The 18,831-nt window shown below is 40.7% G+C and overlaps 1 protein-coding gene across 1 annotated transcript in view; it reads left to right on the forward strand.

Annotated features, from left to right (window-relative positions):
* The first annotated feature begins 12,424 nt into the window (after positions 1–12,424).
* LOC149468410 (alpha-2-macroglobulin-like protein 1) overlaps positions 12,425–18,831 on the forward strand; it is a 104,884-nt gene continuing 98,477 nt past the window's right edge. Inside the window, exon 1 of the mRNA XM_089670231.1 lies at positions 12,425–13,043. Within this exon, the coding sequence (XP_089526357.1) occupies positions 12,942–13,043 (102 nt within the window). The 5' untranslated portion in view covers positions 12,425–12,941. The remainder of the gene's footprint in view (positions 13,044–18,831) is intronic.

Below are 18,831 nucleotides of genomic sequence, written 5' to 3' on the forward strand. Positions count from 1 at the left end.
AACAAAGAGCCCCCCACAAATTCTGACAAACTCCAAGCCTTGAGCATGCAAGAATGGGCTGCCATCAGTCAGGATGTGGCCCAGAAGTTGATTGACAGCATGCCAGGGCGAATTGCAGAGGTCTTGAAAAAGAAGGGTCAACACTGCAAAAATGGACTCTTTGCATAAACATAATGTAATTGCCAATAAAAGCCTTTGACACTTATGAAATGCTTGTATTTATACTGCAGTATTCCATAGTAACACCTGAAAAAAAATCTAAAAACACTGAAGGTGAAGACTGTGAAAATTAAAATTTGTGTAATTCTCAAAATGTTTGGCCATAGCTGTTTTATAATATTTCTTATATATTGGTAATTGGTATTTGAAGTATGAAGCACTGTCACTGCACTTGCTATAACATTATATTGTACATATTGAATACGATTTATCACTCAATGCAACAACTGAATTTAGATAGGCATGTTAATATTAAGTGCAGGGGTTTTCTTATATAAATTCAAGAGAAACGCTTTGATCATTTTCATAATAAAACCAGGAAAAGACTCTGGCTAGAATTTTAACATGTAAATGTATTAGAGAGATACAGTAGCCCTATATCATCATTTGCAAATCAAAGTATCAGCCGCCAAGCTGAGCAAAACTATTAAAACTAGAAAAGCTACAATTTCTGGGGAAATTGTGTGAAGTGTTCTTGCCTCCACCAGTAGTCTACAACTGTAGTGGGCGGAGTGGCTTTTGTCACTCTGCTGCCTGCTCACACACCTGGATTCCTATGGCAACTCACTCTACAGCAAGGGCAGAGGAGCGGTTAAAAACAAACTGCTCCAACTTGCTCACTTCACTGGCAGTTGCCATCTTCAAACGGTTGTAGTTTCAAAAATATAAATCCTACAGTGAAGAGCTTTATATTGTGAGAATCACAAGACCCAGACCTACATTTTGATGCATAGTATGTCTCTGAAATATAAACAATGAAAGCACAGTCACAGTTTAGATATTGCCCTTCAAATTTCAGGTGTCTAGAGTGGAGTTTCAATGAATGTCAATGGGCGGCATGAGTTGCAAACAAATGGTCATATTGTGAAAACTATCAGGACTATGGCTTAGCCGTGGACATTTTTTAGTGGCAGCAGGGATAGCTGAACATTTTGATATAAGATTTGTGTAGGTGGGCTTGAAAATGAGGGAGTGATGGCAGTTTAGAAATCATGTTCTGATTTTTCATCTCACACTCTAGCTTTTGTCAGCTCCCACTCTAGTTTTGAACATTCTGCCATTCATTCATATGGGAAAATTTCACCACAAAAACGGTGATATTTCGTGAACCATTTGGCGAAACGTTCCACAAAGTAATAGCACACCAATCGGGAACAATCCGCACGTTTCCGTATATTACTTGTCTATGTAGTGTAAAAACTGTGGGAGGAGTTAGGGTGGTAAATTTGGCTATAATAAGAATATATATGTCAGATAACAATAAGTGCTCTTGCCATGCAAGAACACTTAATAATTTTAAAAGGTGACCAGATGGGTTTCAACCAGGGTGCCATCAGGTGTTTTCGGGGGTACTTTGGCAAAATGCCTAAAAATTGCTAAATAATTGTATACAAGTCAGAAGGTGGATTAAGCTTGCCTATTAATTATACAAGGTCACAGGTTTTTATTGTGCACCATTACGAACTTCTAGCTGCTGGCATCCTAACAACCAATGACATAATTGGTTGGTAAGGAGGACGTTGGGGGCATGTACAGCACCCTTGAATGCCCCACCCCTGTCCCTCTCCATTAGCACTGGGGTCACATTAGCAGAGTGATGGAGAAGAGAAACATTGGAATATTGTTATTATTATTACACAGTATTTATATAGCGCCAACAGTTTATGCGGCACTTAATACTTGTCTGTACCAGTGTGCAACAGTGTATTTGCTTTGGAAGAACAAACCACCTCTAACGTTGGGTGTCTTAAATGTGTGGATGTTGCTGTGTTATGTAAAACTATTAGTTTAGTTTGTTTACATTTTAGAATGGGGTGCCTTGAGACTGTACAGAATTTTAAAGGGTGCCTTGACTGAAAAAAGATTGAGAAATACTGTGGTAGGGCGACCAACAATAATATGAGCAGACTATTTACTAACCTACTAAAAAGACACACAAATTCTGGAAGTAAAGTGAATATTGCCCTTAAAGCTGATGTATAGGAAAAACAATTTTTGCACTTCTGCACAGTAAAAACAAGTTACCTCCAATAAGGTGGAGGCAGTATAGGCTTCTCTCAATAGAAGAAGGGTTTTCAGGGATTTTCTAAAAGCGGACAGAGTAGGAGATAGTCAGACATATTAGGGTAGGGAGTTCCAGAGGTTGGAAGAGGCTCAGGAGAAGTCCTGGAGGCAGAGGAGGTGACAAGGGAGCTAGAGAGCAGGAGGTCATGGGAGGAACATAGAGAATTATTTGGTTGGTATTTTAAGACTAGGTTAGTAATGTAGCTGGGGAAGAGTTGTGGATGGCTTTGTAAGTCATTGTTAGTATTTTAAATTTAATATGTTGGGTGAGCAGAAGCCAGTGGAAGGATTGACAGAGGGGTAGAGACACTTAGTGGTTGGTAAGGTTTGCTGTAAATCTCTGAGGTTTGGGAATCATGAACTTTTAGCCTTCGAACACTGAGGGGGTTCACTGCCAGAAATAGGGAACAACCCAAAATGCAGTGCATTGTCTTTTCCCCTGGTTAGCTAAGTTATAAGGGCCAATAATCTGAAGGAATGGATAACTTAGACTAACACTATAAATGGGTGGGATCACAGCAACCACATTGTCAATGTATGTTGTTTTTAGGGAAAGTTGACAAATCAGTATATGGAGAAACAATGTGCCATACTAGAACATGCTATGCTTTTTGTATTAGAAGTTATTTCCCCAGTGGCAATGCCTGGCCTCCCATGCTTTTTATTGGACAAAAGCTTGCTTTTTAGCCCAAGAATGGCACAGAATTGAGTAAAAAGATTTGCCTCTATTAGACTTTAATGAGTTTTACTGCAAATTTTGCTAATTTCTACCTTTGAGCAAAAACAAAACATGAACAGATCTGCTTATACCTACATATATATATAAACAGAGCAGCCACAGACAATAGAAAAAGTAACAGGTAGATGATCAGGATTAGCATTGCTGAGTAAAAGTGCAGTTTGAGCAATACATACAGTATGGATAATCCAAGATACAAACCATCAGACAGTCCTTCATCCACGGAAAGAGCCACAGACTAAAGCCAACCATAGATGGTTTGAATCTCAGCCGGTTCAGTAGGAACTGGCTGAGATTTGAACTATGCATGAATAGGCTGAATATACTCAAGTTGATCGATCGTTCAACTTTGGTACAACCAGCCTGTCGGATTTTATATGCGGTTATTGCTAGCTGGTATTAAAGCCTCTAGCACTATTCACTGTGCTCTCCTGGTGGGGACAGCTTCTCTCGCCAGGAGAACACAATAGCTCCACGGAAGGGATTCCCCCATCATGGAGGAATCAAGTAATTTTCAGAGGAAAGAAAATGACTTTATGTATGGCTGGTTTAACTTGTTGATCAGGTGTAGGATGAATGTCCAACAGTCCACTTAAACTTTTTTGGATTAGAGTATAGATATACCTAAACTGTAGTGTACAATTTTCAGCAGTTGTCTCATTCCACTGTCTTTTCTTTTGCATCTACATGTGTTACATTGATACTTCTGTTACTTACGGTACTGTTTGAGCTATGCATATATATTTCCTCATCACTGTTTTTTGCATATTTGTTTTATTGCTGTGGAGTTGCTGTGTGTTGCCGGGCCGCTGGATGATGCTGTGTTTTTGGGAGGTGGTCCCCCTCTTGCCATTATTTAATTTCACTACCAGGCATGCCCAGGCCCCTAGCACCTTTATTGGGATTGTATGGGGGCCTTTTGGGTTGTGGATGGCCTCTAAGAGGGGGAGCGACCTACGTGACCATGTCCCTTTAGTCCCTTTGCTTGATAACAGGTATATACAGTATATTTGCTAACAGATAATGCTTTTATGGCTCTAGATGCAGATATAGCCACTTCCAAATGCCATTTACTGGACTCTGGATGCAGATATAGTCACTACCCATTACCATTTACAAACTTCTATTAACCACAGTAACTTTTTAATTTTAACCTCTACAAAAGAGGCCTCTGAAACCTCTGTTGGGTGTGACCTCTCTAAATAAAGAACAAAAAAAACCACAAAAATTGTATAACACTTTGTAGAAAGTATTCTATCTACAGTATATAAGAATAGCTTTATTAAAATACTCTGAAGCTCCACCTACTGAGTTAAAAAGAGAAAACATATTAATATGTAACATTTCATATTTATCTTATTTATATTATTATAAAAAACATTTTTAAATCTTAACAATATAAGGAAGGGAAATATGAACATAACAATTTCACATTCCCTTTCATTTCCACCTGAATACTCCACACTGTTAAATACAAAGATTTTTACTTTTGATAATCTGTGGAACAATAGAAGGGGGAGTCCAAACTTTTCCTGTCAGAAGATGACTGAAAGGAGGTCACCAGCTCATTTCTTACTAGAGTTACATTTTCTAAGGGCAAGCCTGGCACATTCTTCATCTACACCATTATTAAACAGCTGTATGGCTATAAAGAATGAAGAGACTACATACAAACATGAAGGTATGAAGGTAAAAATCCTTTAGCCTTTACAACCAGAAGGAGCTCAAGAGACTTAATGGTTGGCAGCAGTGAACCATGAGAGATGAAGTTCGAGAAAGAAACTTTATTATGGCAGTCTATGGATGATCAGACGACAATTCCCAATGCAAGCCAGGTGTAAGGGAAAAGCAAATTGTATTTTCTCAAGCTGAATACAGAAGAACATGAGCTGACGTTTGAACAGTGAAATCCTTGTTGCTGTATCACTGGGACTAGTGAGAGGACACTGCTGCCATTAACCTGTTACTGCTATCACAGACTGAGTACATAGGGATTGGCCATCTAACTAGCAGCATTATTTACTGCAGGCAAACTTTACTGGGACTGTGCACTACCCTAAAGACTGGGCCCCAGTGTCTGGCTGAAGAATTAGGGCTAAAGACTGCTCACTCAGATAGCTGCTTCACAGGAAAATTGACTAATGGCCATAGCAATAGGTACCTCTTTAGGAGATCCAGAATTTAATTGCTGCCATTCATATAGAATTATTGCAGAACTGATTATAATTGCTGTTACTGTTTTCTAATACCATTATTTATTGCTGATTTTGTGGATTATCAGGTTTACTCTAATTTAGAATTTTCATAGAACTCTTCTATTCCATCTCTTTCCATTCTATGTGTAGCGCTACCCTTGGAGGAGCCACTTGTATTTTATCCCCTTGCTTCTTCCCTCAGCCAGGCACAAAGTATTTTCCACAGCCAGGTACACAAACTCTTTCGCTCGTTGTCTTCAAGGACCAGTGTAGGGGATGTTTGTTTTTGGAGTTTTATTGTAGAACTGGGGGGGATGTGGATTTAAGTAGGATACTCCAAAATTAGAACTATTCACAACTGAGGACATCTAGCGGATGCCAGGTGAAACAAGTCTGCCTCCAGCTTAGCTTGGTGCAATCCTCTCCAGGGAAAGACACTGAACCCATGTGTTCACAGAACATAAATACCACTCCCAGCATGCAATGGGGCCACCTTCCCCTGCAATTGGCCAGGGCTGTATCCATTTTCATGCTGCTCCTCTGCCTAGCTCCCTCCCAGGTTCTGGAAGACTCTAGTTGCTTTCAGAAGGCGGGCAGAACTCAGACAAATGCAGCAGCACCAGAGCATCATGAGCAGGCCTTACTAATCCATTACAGCACTCTGTTAAGCAGAGAGCCCAATGAGATTTTCCTAACAGTCTCTCTGTTAAGCAGAGAAACACAGCTATACTTATCCTAAATATACAAATCCTAGCACCTAACTAGAAGGGTGATACATATGCAACTATAGTCTAGTGAACGTATTGTCTAGTAAAGTGTGATTGACCTAATCCTTTACTTATTCATGTGAATACTGCTATGTACTGTAACCAGTGACAATACATTGGGTTAATTTACCATTAACCAGCCCAATGTTTGATTTTTCTTACTGAAACTGTGCAGACTATCAATATTTGTGCTCCCAGTAGCAGTGCGGTATCCATTTGCTTAAGCTGGTGTGTGAGTGGGACTGAGGTTGTTCTCAGAGTTGAGGCAGAAGAACAGAGGACCAAGTCTACAAAGCTGCTCCTGCAGGGGTAGCCATACATGTGGAGGCTTGCCTGGGATTCCTGTTCTGTGATTGAATGACAGCTACAATGAGCCAGAGAGTCATCATGGACACAGAAGTGATCGCCGTGACCTCTGACACCCTCACGTCAAAGATGTAGGGAGGCTGGTAGATAATTTTGTGAAGAGTTCATCAATGCTCATCAAACATGGGTACAAATAGCTGTTAGTTTACTCCAGGAAGGTCCCTGTACCCTCAGAGGAAAAAGACTTTGACACTTGGATAGATGAAGCAGTGCAAGCTGTGGAAGAATGGGAGGTGGCAGACACCATGTAGAGACAGAGAATAATCAAAAGTCTACAAGCATATGTTTCTCATATTATTTGGAACTTAAAGCAAGATAAGCCAGGTTGCACTGCTGCAGAGTGTCTGGAAGCTCTTTGAGAAGTCTAAAGGAAAGTGGAGAGCAGAATTAATCTACCTCTTTGAGCACACCTATCAAGGAGAAGGAGATAAATTGTTGGCATTTGTCATATGCCTGGATAATATCCTCTACCAGGTTATACTAAAGTGTTAAGTGGAGACCGATACCACAAGCAAAACTCTGTTGGCTCGAGCTTTTAAAGGGGCACAATCTCTAGATCTGATAATGCTTGAACTCCAGGCAAGAGACCAGAGTAACCAATTGGCTCATTCCAAAATGATGAAAATAAATCAGGATAGAGGATCTGATTTCATCCAAGACCCAGAAACCCAACACTTCTAAGGGACATGGGCAAGGCGACAGTGAAGCTTTTATATACTCAGTTCAGACTGTCCTGGATGCACCAGAACGGGAGGCAACTGGAATACCCTGTATTTGAGGCATTCACACAGGCCATAGTGCAGATGGCTCAAACACAGTCTACTTTAGAGCAAGCTTTCTCTGAGGTTCAGAATATGGTTGAGCAAGGTTTGCAGGAATCCTTTAAGTGCAACAGACAGTGATTATTTTGGTTTCAGATAGAGGTCGGGCACTTCAAAGCACAATGGCCAAGAAGAAGAACTCTGCCTGACACTACAGAAAAAGTCTTCCAAGATGCTGTTATCTGGAAGTTCTGAAGGTGTTACAGAAGCTGATACCCAGAAAGCCAGCAAGAGACTTCAGTGGGCTCCAGTGAACGACCGGATGCTTACCTACAACAGCTAGCTTCAATTCTAAAGATGCAAGGAAACAACTGCTGAGGTCCAAAGCCTTACAGAGGGCCCCCTTGCTGTTTCTGAGGGACCGTCCTTGTTCATAAAAACACAGAGCTGGCTGGGGAGCAAGCATGTGTGAGTGTGCCCAGCACAAGCCGCTTGTGCTGGGGGCAATTGGAAGGGGCCACAAGAGCTGGCGAGAGACCCAAGAAGAGAAGGATTGGGCTGTTGTGTGCAAAACCATTGCACAGCAGAGCAGGTAAGTATGACATGTTTGTCATTTTAAAGTACAAAAAACCTTTACAACCACTTTAAGCTGGTCATGCATGGATCAAAATGTGGTCGGTTCAGAAGGATGTGGCTGAATTTAGAACCATGTATATGGCTTTTGCCGTTCATAAGAAGTTCATATATCCATTGACTTAACTTCCATGAACCGGCTTGTTGGTTACATTTTGCTCAATCAGTGCATGCAATCAGCTGCAGTGCTGATCGGTGTATTCTGATGGGGTGGGGGGAGTCCCATTAGCAGATTACAATGACACCCACAACAAATTCCCACAACCAACTGAATGTGTGGCTGGGGAAATCAGTTCAGCTTTTTTTTCATCCAGCTGGATGACACAAAAGCACTTTTTTTAACTGGGAGAAAGCAAATATAAAGCTTTTTTCTGAAGTTTTGAGTACAGTTGGGAAGATTTTTATCTCTGTCTGTGTCTCCATCTGTGACCCTATTGGGGAGATTATAATTAAATTCCTTATTCCTAAATTCTGACCCTTGACCCTTTATTATTACAAACGTGTTTGTGTTCTTCATGTTTCCTATCGCTTCTTGTCCTTAAAGTATACTGTATGAGGGAAAGTCTCTCCAACAAATGGTAAAACAAAATAAAATGTTTAGGCTGGAGCTGGGCTTTAACAATTCAAAGAAGTAGGGAGCGTTTTGACTGTAAATTCTTTAAAAGTTTGAACTATAATCCCATAAAAACTGAGTAGATAACCTGAAAGCACAAAATATAAATTGCTACTTACATTAAAAAAAAAACACTTTGCTGTGAGGATGCAAGTTATTTTCCATAAGTAATTTCAGTTGAAGGATCCCTTTCCTCCCTGCTACCCTTTAAGCCACAGCACCCTCTAATTAATTGTTGGGTTAAAAAAAATAGCTAAAAGCTTCTTTTTATTTACCTAAATCTGTAGTCACATGATGCGCTAGGCCCTGACTCTTCTCTCTTTTGGACTGTATAGGGGGTGGGTTCTTTTTCAGGTGCCCTCACTGCCTGGGTGATGTGGATAATTCCCATTGGCTATCCAGGGCCAGGGTCCTCTCTGACAAGGGGTAGCAACAGGATCGGTGGGATGCAGGTTTAGCTTGCAGTACTGGATCATCAGTCTCCAATTTAGTAACACGATCCCTGGCAAAAATTGAAAATGAACGTCAGATTGCATAAGAGAGTAGCACAAAGCTCCAAAAATTCTTAAAAATATATATTAACTGTAACAAGGTCAGGTTGAATATGTAGCCCCTTTACTAGATAATTTTAAGTTGGGGACTGGGGACATAGAGAAGGCAAATTTTATTAAATATCTTATTCAGATCTGTGTATCTGTGTATCTAATTTTTAGAGGTAATAATGCCATGGGTAGATGCAGGGAATATCCTATTGCCTCCTGGGGGATCAGAAAGGATTTTTATTTCCCCACTGGAATTAATTGCACCAAGTTTTGTTTTTTTTTGCCTTCCTCCTGATTTTTTTTGTTTTTTTTTAATGGGTGTTTGGAAGGACGTTGGGGATGAGTCATTGAGAGCACAAAACAATTATCTCATTATAGGCTTTAGATTCAAAAGACATAGGTCTGTGTCTGATCCATGTAACTCCCTGTATAGAATTGAAGACTTTGAAGATCTTTGGCTTAGGTTCAGTCTATTTCACACCATACGTTACTATTCTCCACCCTCTGATTCCTAGCTCTCTCTCTCTCTCTCTCTCTCTCTCTCTCTCTCTCTTTCTCTCTCTCTCTCTCATCCTCTTTACATTACAAATCCATTTCTGGTTTGGTTTTTCCCTTCATCTCTTAAGTTTTCTTGTTCACACATCTAAAATGCTGCTTTCTTACTGTATATTTGCCACTACATCTAGATGTTTAGAGGTTTTGTATAATTCTTTATTTGTCATCATATTTTATTCTCAGTTTAGCAGCTTGCCTTCAAGATTCCTCCTTAAGCCTTTCTTTTACACCTTTTTTTTCTGATAACCTCTGCTTTCATTAGTACTGCAAATGTAACAGCAGATTTGAGAATAAGTCTACAAATCTGATTTTTGAAACAAAATTCTTGATCTTATAGCTTTCATCATTAAATAATAACAGCAGCTACTCTGTTTTCATTTTTTCCTGGGACACGTTGTTTTTAGTTTATGTGGATTTTTGATAGTGGGATGTTTTTTTCTTTTACATCTATTCTCTTCACAGCAGGTTTTTTTATTTGTTTTGTTTCCTAGCTATTATCAAGTACTCAGTTTTTTTTAAAGTCACTATTATTCAGGCCTTTTCTGCTTCCTACACGTTTGTTCATCCTTTACATTCCCAGTCCTGATTTCTCCCCATTAGCGTAATATTGTATGCTATGTACTTTCCTGTTCAGTTTATTTTTGCTTTTCATTACAAAGATCTTGCAAAAATATTTTCCAGTGTTTCAGTATGCTACTGAAATTTGTCTGTTATGATGGTCTGTATAGACCAGGGATCAAGAGCTACTAGCAAGGACTTAAGAGTTACTCGCTACCATTTACCCCACCCAACTCCTAACCTTCCCCGCCCCTAAACACACTCTCGTAAATTAGCTCATGAAATGGCACTGTTAAATGTTTTATGCAGAATGAAGGCAGGGAAGGAAGGAAGAAAGTAAATGGAAGGAAGTGAGGGGAGGCAGGAAGGAAGGGAGAAAGGGAGGGAGGGGTAAAAGAAAGGGAGAAAGGGTTGGAAGGGAGAGAGGGGTGGAAGGAAGAAAGAGAGGGAGGGAGGGGTGGAAGGGATGGAGGGGTGCAAGGAAGGGAAGTGTGGAAAGAAGGGAGGGAGGATGGATGGGATGAGTGCAAGGGAGGGAGGAAAGGATGAAAGGGAAGGAAGGAATGGGTGGGCTGAAGGAAGGAACGAAGGAAGGGAAGGGTGGCTGGAAGGAATGAAGGAAGAGGTGGAAGGGAGGGGTGGAAGGAAGGGGGTGGTGAAAGGAAGGAAGGGGTGGAAGACAGGAAGGATCAGAGGGAAAGGAGGGGTGGGTGGAAGGAATTAAGGGGTGGAAGGAAGGGTGGGTGGAAGGAAGGAAGGGTGGAAGGAAGGGAGGGGTGGATGGAAGGAGGAAAGGGAGGGGTAGGTGGAAGGAGGGAAGGGGTTAGTGGAAGGAAGGAAAGGAGGTGTGGAAGGAAGGGAATGGTGAAAGGAAAGGAAGAGATGAAAGGAAGGGAGGGGTGGGTGGAATGAAGGGAGGGGTGGAAGGAAGGATCGGAGTGAAGGGAGGGTTGGGTGAAAGGAAGGAAGGGTGGGTGGAAAGAAGGTAGCATTGGAAGTAAAGAAGAGAGAGAAGGAAGGAAGGGGTGCAAGGAAGGATCGAGGGAAGAGAGGGGTGGGTGGAAGGAAGCAAGGAAGGGAGGGAGGGTGAAAGGGAGGGGTGGACGGAAGGAAGGAAGGGGTGGGTGGAAGGAAGGAAGGGAGGGGTGGAAGGAAGGGGTGGGTGGAAGGAAGGTCGATCGGACTCACTCACATGCTCATTCAGAAGCATTAGAGCTGTCAGCTGCTCTGTGTTCGATTTCCCGCTCACACATCCTCTGAAGCTGCATGGACTGGAGTGTTGAAGGGTAGAGGGGGAGCAGGGCAGATCCAGCCTCTCCTTCGCCTCCCTCCTTCTTCAATGAAGCAGCTGGAAGCCTTAGGAGGGAAAGGAGGAGCTGTGGATTCCAGCTGCTTCATTGAAAAACATACAGGGAGATAGCCTCTTGTCACTGCTGCACAGATCATACCTAATTGTTCCATTTCTTTCCTGCCCCCCCCCCCCCGCCCGCTGTGTGCTCCTCAGTGCCCAGCCGCTCCCCTTACTCCCCCTATCCACCACACCAATAGGGGACTGGGCACTGAGGAGCAGGGGGGGGGCAGCAAAGAACCACAATGATCAGGTATGTTCTGTGCAGCAATGGGGGAGTGACAAGCAACAATCTCTTGTACGTCTTTCAATGAAGCAGCTGGAAGCTGATTCTCCTCTTCCTCCCGCAGCGTTCAGCTGCTTCATTGACAGCCATACAGGAGATCGCTGCTTGTTATTGCTACCCCTCCCAAACACTTCTAGTCCCAGCGCTGCTTGCCCGCTCCTTATTTTCACTCACCCAATGTGAGTGGAAATTTCAAGGGCTGGTATAGACAATGTGGTTAATATACGAATATACTAAAGGCAAATAGTCTGTTCCCTTTGCAAGAGGAGTTGTAATTTGCATGGACATTTTCCACTGAGCTCAGTGATTGAGGTGCAGCACTGCTCCAATCATGTTTGAGCAAAAATGCCATTTGTTAAATTTTGGATGCTCATTTTTCATGTGCATAATACATGGGTATTATTTGCAGTGTGAAATTTCATAACATTCAAACCCCCATGCAAAGTGCAACTTCTCTTGCAAAATAAACAGTCTATTTGATTTTAGTAACTCAAACCAAAAAAATCGTTCTCATGCCTTTAAAGAAGATGTGAACCCAATCAAAAAATCTCATATAATCTTAAAACTTTTATTGTACTTTTCATTATTTTTTAATTTTCAGGTTTCATTTAAACAATATATTGTGATTGTAACAACCTCTTATTACTAATAATAGAACTGCAGACATTATAGTACCGTATGTGAATGTGATGCAATATCTTATTCAGCCACAAGATGCCACTAGCAACAGTTCCAGATCCAGCTCTATGATCGGTTTGGCACAGGAAGTCTAGGAGGGAGGACACAGGAAAAAGAAGGGGAGAGACGATTTGGAGAGGGGAGGTGAAGGTCAGTTCGGAAGGGCTGGAGAAAAGAGGAACCCGTTGTCATTGTTGGACACCAGAGACAGCGCTGCAGGACCTTAGAGGACTGAGAGGATGTTGAACTGAGTGAAATATATAGGACGGGAGTACTGCTGTCTGCAACTCCCTCCATGAGGTCGGCGTGACTCTGCTGAGTCGCCATTTTAGAGACACACTGACACAGAGAGAGATACCCAGTGGAATTTCCCGCCAAGTCGCTGTACTGATTTTACCAGCACCAGAGACTAGCAAAGTGTGTGTCGTCTCCCTCGGTTGTCTGCAAAGTCTGAATACATATATTGGAGACAGTGAAATTACAGAGTAATCCCTAAATGAGAGATATGTGCTGAAGTGAGAACAAGCTATTTACCCAGGATTGCTACTATATTTTTCAAAGACATTTTTGTAGGATTTGCTGATGAAATCAGCCACATTCTGTTTAACAGTTCATCTATGTTAAAAAGAGCTCCAACGGGCCCATCTAGAGACTGCAGTTTGGAACTTTTGTTCTGGTCAGATATCAGGAGACAAGGGGAGCGTTTGGAACTCATTACAGTTAAGTGCTGGTAACTATTTTATGCAGTAATGTTTATGCTTGTTAATATATGTGTTTGGTATAGGACATCTTATGTCCATAAGTTAATATACATGATTATCCAATACGGTTACTACGATTCACTACGCTTAGAGTCATAGGTGATATTTGCACCCTCTTTCTAGATGGAAAAAATCCTGCAGGGAAATTTTATCTCTTAAAGCCAGTGTGTGTTTCATTGGATTCTGCTGTGTCGTCAGTCCAGGTAAGAGCTGTGAAACCCACATCATATACCAATATATTGCTAACACCCACGGGTGTGCTACATGATCATGTCAGGAAGGTCCTTGATAAGATATTTTCTGTTAAAGCTTGACAGAATCTGTGTCTCAGAATTGTAACAGAATTGTATTCCTGCTTTATCATTATATGACTGCCAGTGGAAAGTGACCATTTCTACACACATTACTCAGGCATGGCCTACTGTTGGCACCATCAGGAAACTTACTCTGAATACTAATGTACTGCCATCCTTGTAGTACATGCATATAGTCATGAAGTGACTGCAAAAAGGCAGTATGATCAGCAATATGGATGAGCTCAGAACATCAAATGTTTTGTGTGTTCTGCATGGACAAGTTTCATCTTTGAGTGGTTGCTAAGGAAGACCACATCCTTACCAATCACTGCCATCATATAAGCAAACAGGCAGGCTAATAACTTGGCTCTAGCCTATGCTGGCTATCAAGCCTTAAGCTAAAACTAGCTATAGATTCGCAGACCAGAAGGGACAGGGTTAACCAAAATACCAAGAGCTGTATATAAACTGTATTGCAAGTAACAGGTCCACCTACTAATATACTGAAATGTGATCACTACACACATATTGTAGCACAGACCTTGCTACCTGCTACTGTGTATGTGAAATAATGGCAATACGACAGAGATTTGTCTGTCACTAGAATTTACTTACACACCCAAGAAGCTATGGGCAGCTGCAATTAAAATATTAGAACATAGGAATACTTACAGAATAATCTCTTGGGACCTGGATTTAGCAGCATGGACAGGACATGTGGCTAAGACTTTTTTTCTCTCCACTTCCTCCTTCTGCGATTTAACAGCTAGTGTCCCATAGACAGAAACAGCTAAAACATATTTATACATCACACTATGATATTAGTGGCTAACAGTAGAGGACAGCATATCTATACACTACACAATAGTTTAGCAAACTAATTGTCATTCACTTAGGGTTTAAACCTACTTGCCCACCAGTCACGTATAGGGTTGACACATCATCCCTTTAAAACAGAACACATTAATTACACAGGTTCTGGTGCTAATTTATTGCAGATAAGGTACTGAATTTAATTACCACCTTAATCAGCCACAGAACCTGTGTAATTAATATGTGTTCGGTTTTAAAGGGATGAGGTGGCAACCCTAGTCACATACCTGGTACTTCACTGGCCTTCAAGTTGTTGTACTGGGATGATGCCTACAGCTGCAGGCATCACCCTGGTACCATTTTTAAGAGCTGGTGGTCAGCTGTCTTGTAATAACAATCAGAACCGCTAACTAGTTGCTTGATTGCTATTAGAAGTAGCGGTAGGGGACACCCCCTCCTTCCACCTTCCGCAATTTGCTCAGTCTTTCCTGTCCCACCAGGGACAGCAAGGCCGGGATTGCCTTTGATTGGCTCTCCGCTATGGTGATCCAGAAGTGATGACCTGTCATCACTTCCGGTTTATCCAGATACCAATGGCACCATTTTAAAAAACTCAAAAGCATATGAAAACACTGATTTTGGTGTTTTGATTGTTTTTAAATGCAGAGGAGGGATTTGGGATCTTATAGATCCCTCCATAAAGAGTACCTATTGCTGTCAGAAGGATGTTTACATTCCTTGTAACACCAATAAAAGTGATAAAAAAATAAAAGCAACAGTGTAAAAATAAAAAAGTAAAATAGGGAAGACATAGTCCATCACTCAGGGGTTGAACGCATGGTGCCACATCTCAAACCACAATATTGAATCCTAAAAGGAGTAACCTCCAAAAAATAGGGGACTTCTGAGTCACTGGCCTAAAGTACAAAGCATGAATTGAATATAAAATTACCTCTGGGGCCATATAGGGGAGAGGTGGTGGTGGGGTTAGATGTGCATACCGGGCTGCTATTTTTGGAACAATTGACCGTGTTATGGGACACAAGGTGCTGGGTTTAACCATTTTCACTGCTACTATCTGAGCACTCTTGCCAACATTTATACTGACCATTTGCTGATTTGGAGCTTGGTGGCAGATCTTTAGGGGGGTAAGTGAATGTGAGGGGCATCCTCCTTTTTGTATGTGGTGTTTTGGGGGGAGGAATATTGCTATATACCCAATACTTAATATACATGTTTCTAGAAGGGGTTTGTTGATAAAGAGCTCATTCCCTGTTGGTTTGGAATAATTATCTTTAGTGCAACACTTTGCCCCCTATTAGAAATATTGGAGTATATGTCATACTATATTATATATGGACATTAGCCGATATAATGGTCTCTGGTTACTTTAATATAAAGATGATATAGCCTTCTTCTCTTCACATTTCAGCTTACAGCCGATGACTAATGGTGATATTTTTCCCCTCCTATCCTCTGTGTGGCCCAGTGTTTGGCCTGCTTTCCTCTTTTTTTCCCCTTGGGGAGGGGGGGGGGTGGAATTATGGGCATGTGATGTGACATATGCTCCTGGCAGCAGACATCAGTGTATATTATCTCTTTGAACTAATAGCAATCCTGTTATTTAAGTGAATATTGTGGTGCGAGTTTCAACAAAATATTTATGAAAGATGGTTTCAATATCTTCATGTAGGTATGTAGATATAAATATATATATATATATATATATATATATATATATTTGTTACTGTGAAGTTATGTATATGTCCTTGTAGATGATCCCCGAAAGGCTTTGAAGAGGCAGATGTGGACAGCGAAATGCGTTGGCATTACGAGCGGGATATGGAATCCTCAAATCTTACCATGTGATCTGTTGGTTATGTTTTAATATAGTACAAAAAAATGGGGGGGGGGAGGAAAAGCTGGGAAGTCCACCAGAATTAAATGTAGAGTGAGGTGCCTCCAGAAATACCTGGCAGAATGTTGCCTAAAACATACAATGAAAAACCAAGGAGAAAAAAAGTAGGCTACACACCTAAAAGTGAAGCGCTAAACAAATAAATATAAATGTGATCAATAATGATGAATAATGCTATACTTTGAATATACAAAGTGTTATTGATACACACAGTGCTCTGATCCAATCGGATCCAATCAGGTGCAACATTAGTGAAACTCACAGGATCGCCTGTTTCAACACTCAGTGAAACCCTTTTTCTTAACAGAAAAAATCCAACCTCCCCCTGTCCCTATAGGGACTAAAGTGATAAATATGTGATCCCTTATAGTAAAGGAAAAAACAATCCATCAGTGATCAGTGCCAACTTTGTTATATATATATATATATATATATATATATATATGAGTATAACGGTAAACTAAAAAATTGCAAATGAAAAAAACCCCACATATACATATATATGAATCAAGATTGAATGACAAAAAATGCCAAAATAATGTCCAATAACATATAGCTGTGGTCTTTAAACAAAAAATGTGCACGTGATCAGGTGGTCTTTACTCCTGTGAAAAAAATCCTTAAAATGGCAGAAATGCCCCCTCACCTCCAAACCGTGACCACAAGGGCCAACTCGCCTTTTAGGATCACAACACGATCCTTATGAGTACTATCTCATCCCAGGTGGAGATGCCGCATATGCTCCTTTCATCAATACCACTCTCAGGGTTTTTTCTGATAAACAGCTCACTTTCCCCTCAGGACCATGTTATTAAGACACCAGAAGAAACATCCTCCATAGTGCAATAACGTTTATTTTGCAAGTATAAAAAGATAAGAAGTCAATTAGCCCACTCACATTTCCTCCTTCACAAAACGCTTTTAAACCTCATGCTATGGGTGTACTGCATGGGTTTGTTTGGTGTACCAATATGGCGTCCACGCCCATAAGTGCATCGCCACGTCACCGGAAGTTGCGTACCAACACATTGAGTCATGCTACCATGTGTCTTCATCAGGGTATACGCCCTCTGGTGATCGTGATTGGATTTTATTGATGGCCGGGGGTGCAGAGCTGGGCGCCACAAACAAAAGAAAAAGAGAATATTAGGGGAGGAAGTTTTTAATCTTAGTGGATGCATTTTAACTCCAGAGGAAAGTATGGTTTTAGACAAAGGTTTGAAATACGCACAATCAAAACCAGCAAGCAAATTCGATATATTTGTAGATGCACAAAAGTTTATTAGGAAGCCAAATAATAAAAAATACTTCATGGGGCTACCAGGAGCCAAAAACATTTTAGCCAATGTTAGTGACATTGTACATAGTAGATTGAGGAATAAGTCACTCTTCAATCCTCAAATATCCAATAATAGTCAGGTGGAAACATTTAAGAAGATGGTAAATCAGGATCTGGAAAAATGTAAAATTCCAAAAAGTACATCTAATATAGGCATCAGAACAGGTATTAAAAGACTTTCCAGTAGGGATGACATAGTTATTAGACCCACAGACAAAAGGGGGTGGAATTGTGGTATTATCCAAGGAATATTACCTGGGAGAATTTGGTAAACAATTAGCAGACACTACCACATCATCCCAAAAGATCCCACTATGACTTATAAAAATGAGCTTGAAAAACTGGTAAAGGGAGTTGAAAAAAAGATATTAAACAAAAGAGAGTCAAAATATGTGGTACCAGAGACATGCCGGATACCCGTAATATACACTGTACCAAAGATACATAAAAATGCGGAAGAACCACCAGGGAGACCCATTGTTAATCGGATTGAATTAGTCTTAGCCAGAATGGGTCAGTACATAGATATTTATTTACAACCGTTAGTGAAAAACACAAAATCCTACCTAAGGGACATGAAGCATCTGATACAAATATAAACAATATAAAGGGCAGTTCTGACATTGTTTTAGCCAGTGCGGATGTGGCGTCCCTCTATACAATTATTGACCATAATGGGGCTATGGAATCAACTGGGTAGGGCCTCAGAGCATAGTGGCTTGACTTGGTCCCAAAGGAAATTTATACTTGATTGTTTAGACTTCTGCCTTACACACAACTATTTCTGGCACAATAAGTTATTTTACCAGCAAATCAAAGGCGTAGCAATGGGGGCCAGATTTGCTCCTAGTGTTGCAAACCTATATATGGCTATATGTTGCTATATAAAAAGATACATAGATGATGTCATAGTTATAAGGAGAGGTGATGTGGACTCTGTACTTGGTTCTCTCAACAGATTGAATAATAATACTCGGAATATTAGTTTTACATGGGTTTACAGTAAGGAGTGTATCAACTTCCTAGATTTAAACATTGGGCCTGAGAAGGGTAACATTATTACGAAAACATACTTCACGGAGGTAGACCGTAATGGATACATACCACTTGATAGTGGTCATTACCCACCTTGGTTGCGTAACATCCCTAAAGGACAAATTTGTACGGCTTAAGAGAAATTGTACATTAAAAGAAGAATGCAAGGAGAAAGTTAAAATTATTGGTGATAGATTCATTAAAGGTTATTCAGAAGAGGAAAATCACCAAGAAATTAGTAGAAGTTGATAATGTTGAGAGAAAGTCACTTTTAAATAAGATTAGAGAGGATGGTTTTGAAAACCAAATGGCCATCATTTTAGATTTTAATAGTCATTATAAAAA

Source organism: Staurois parvus, unplaced genomic scaffold (genome assembly GCF_062004578.1).
Source record: "Staurois parvus isolate SC_StPar_1 unplaced genomic scaffold, SC_StPar_1.0 ptg000087l, whole genome shotgun sequence".
Lineage (NCBI taxonomy): Eukaryota > Metazoa > Chordata > Amphibia > Anura > Ranidae > Staurois > Staurois parvus.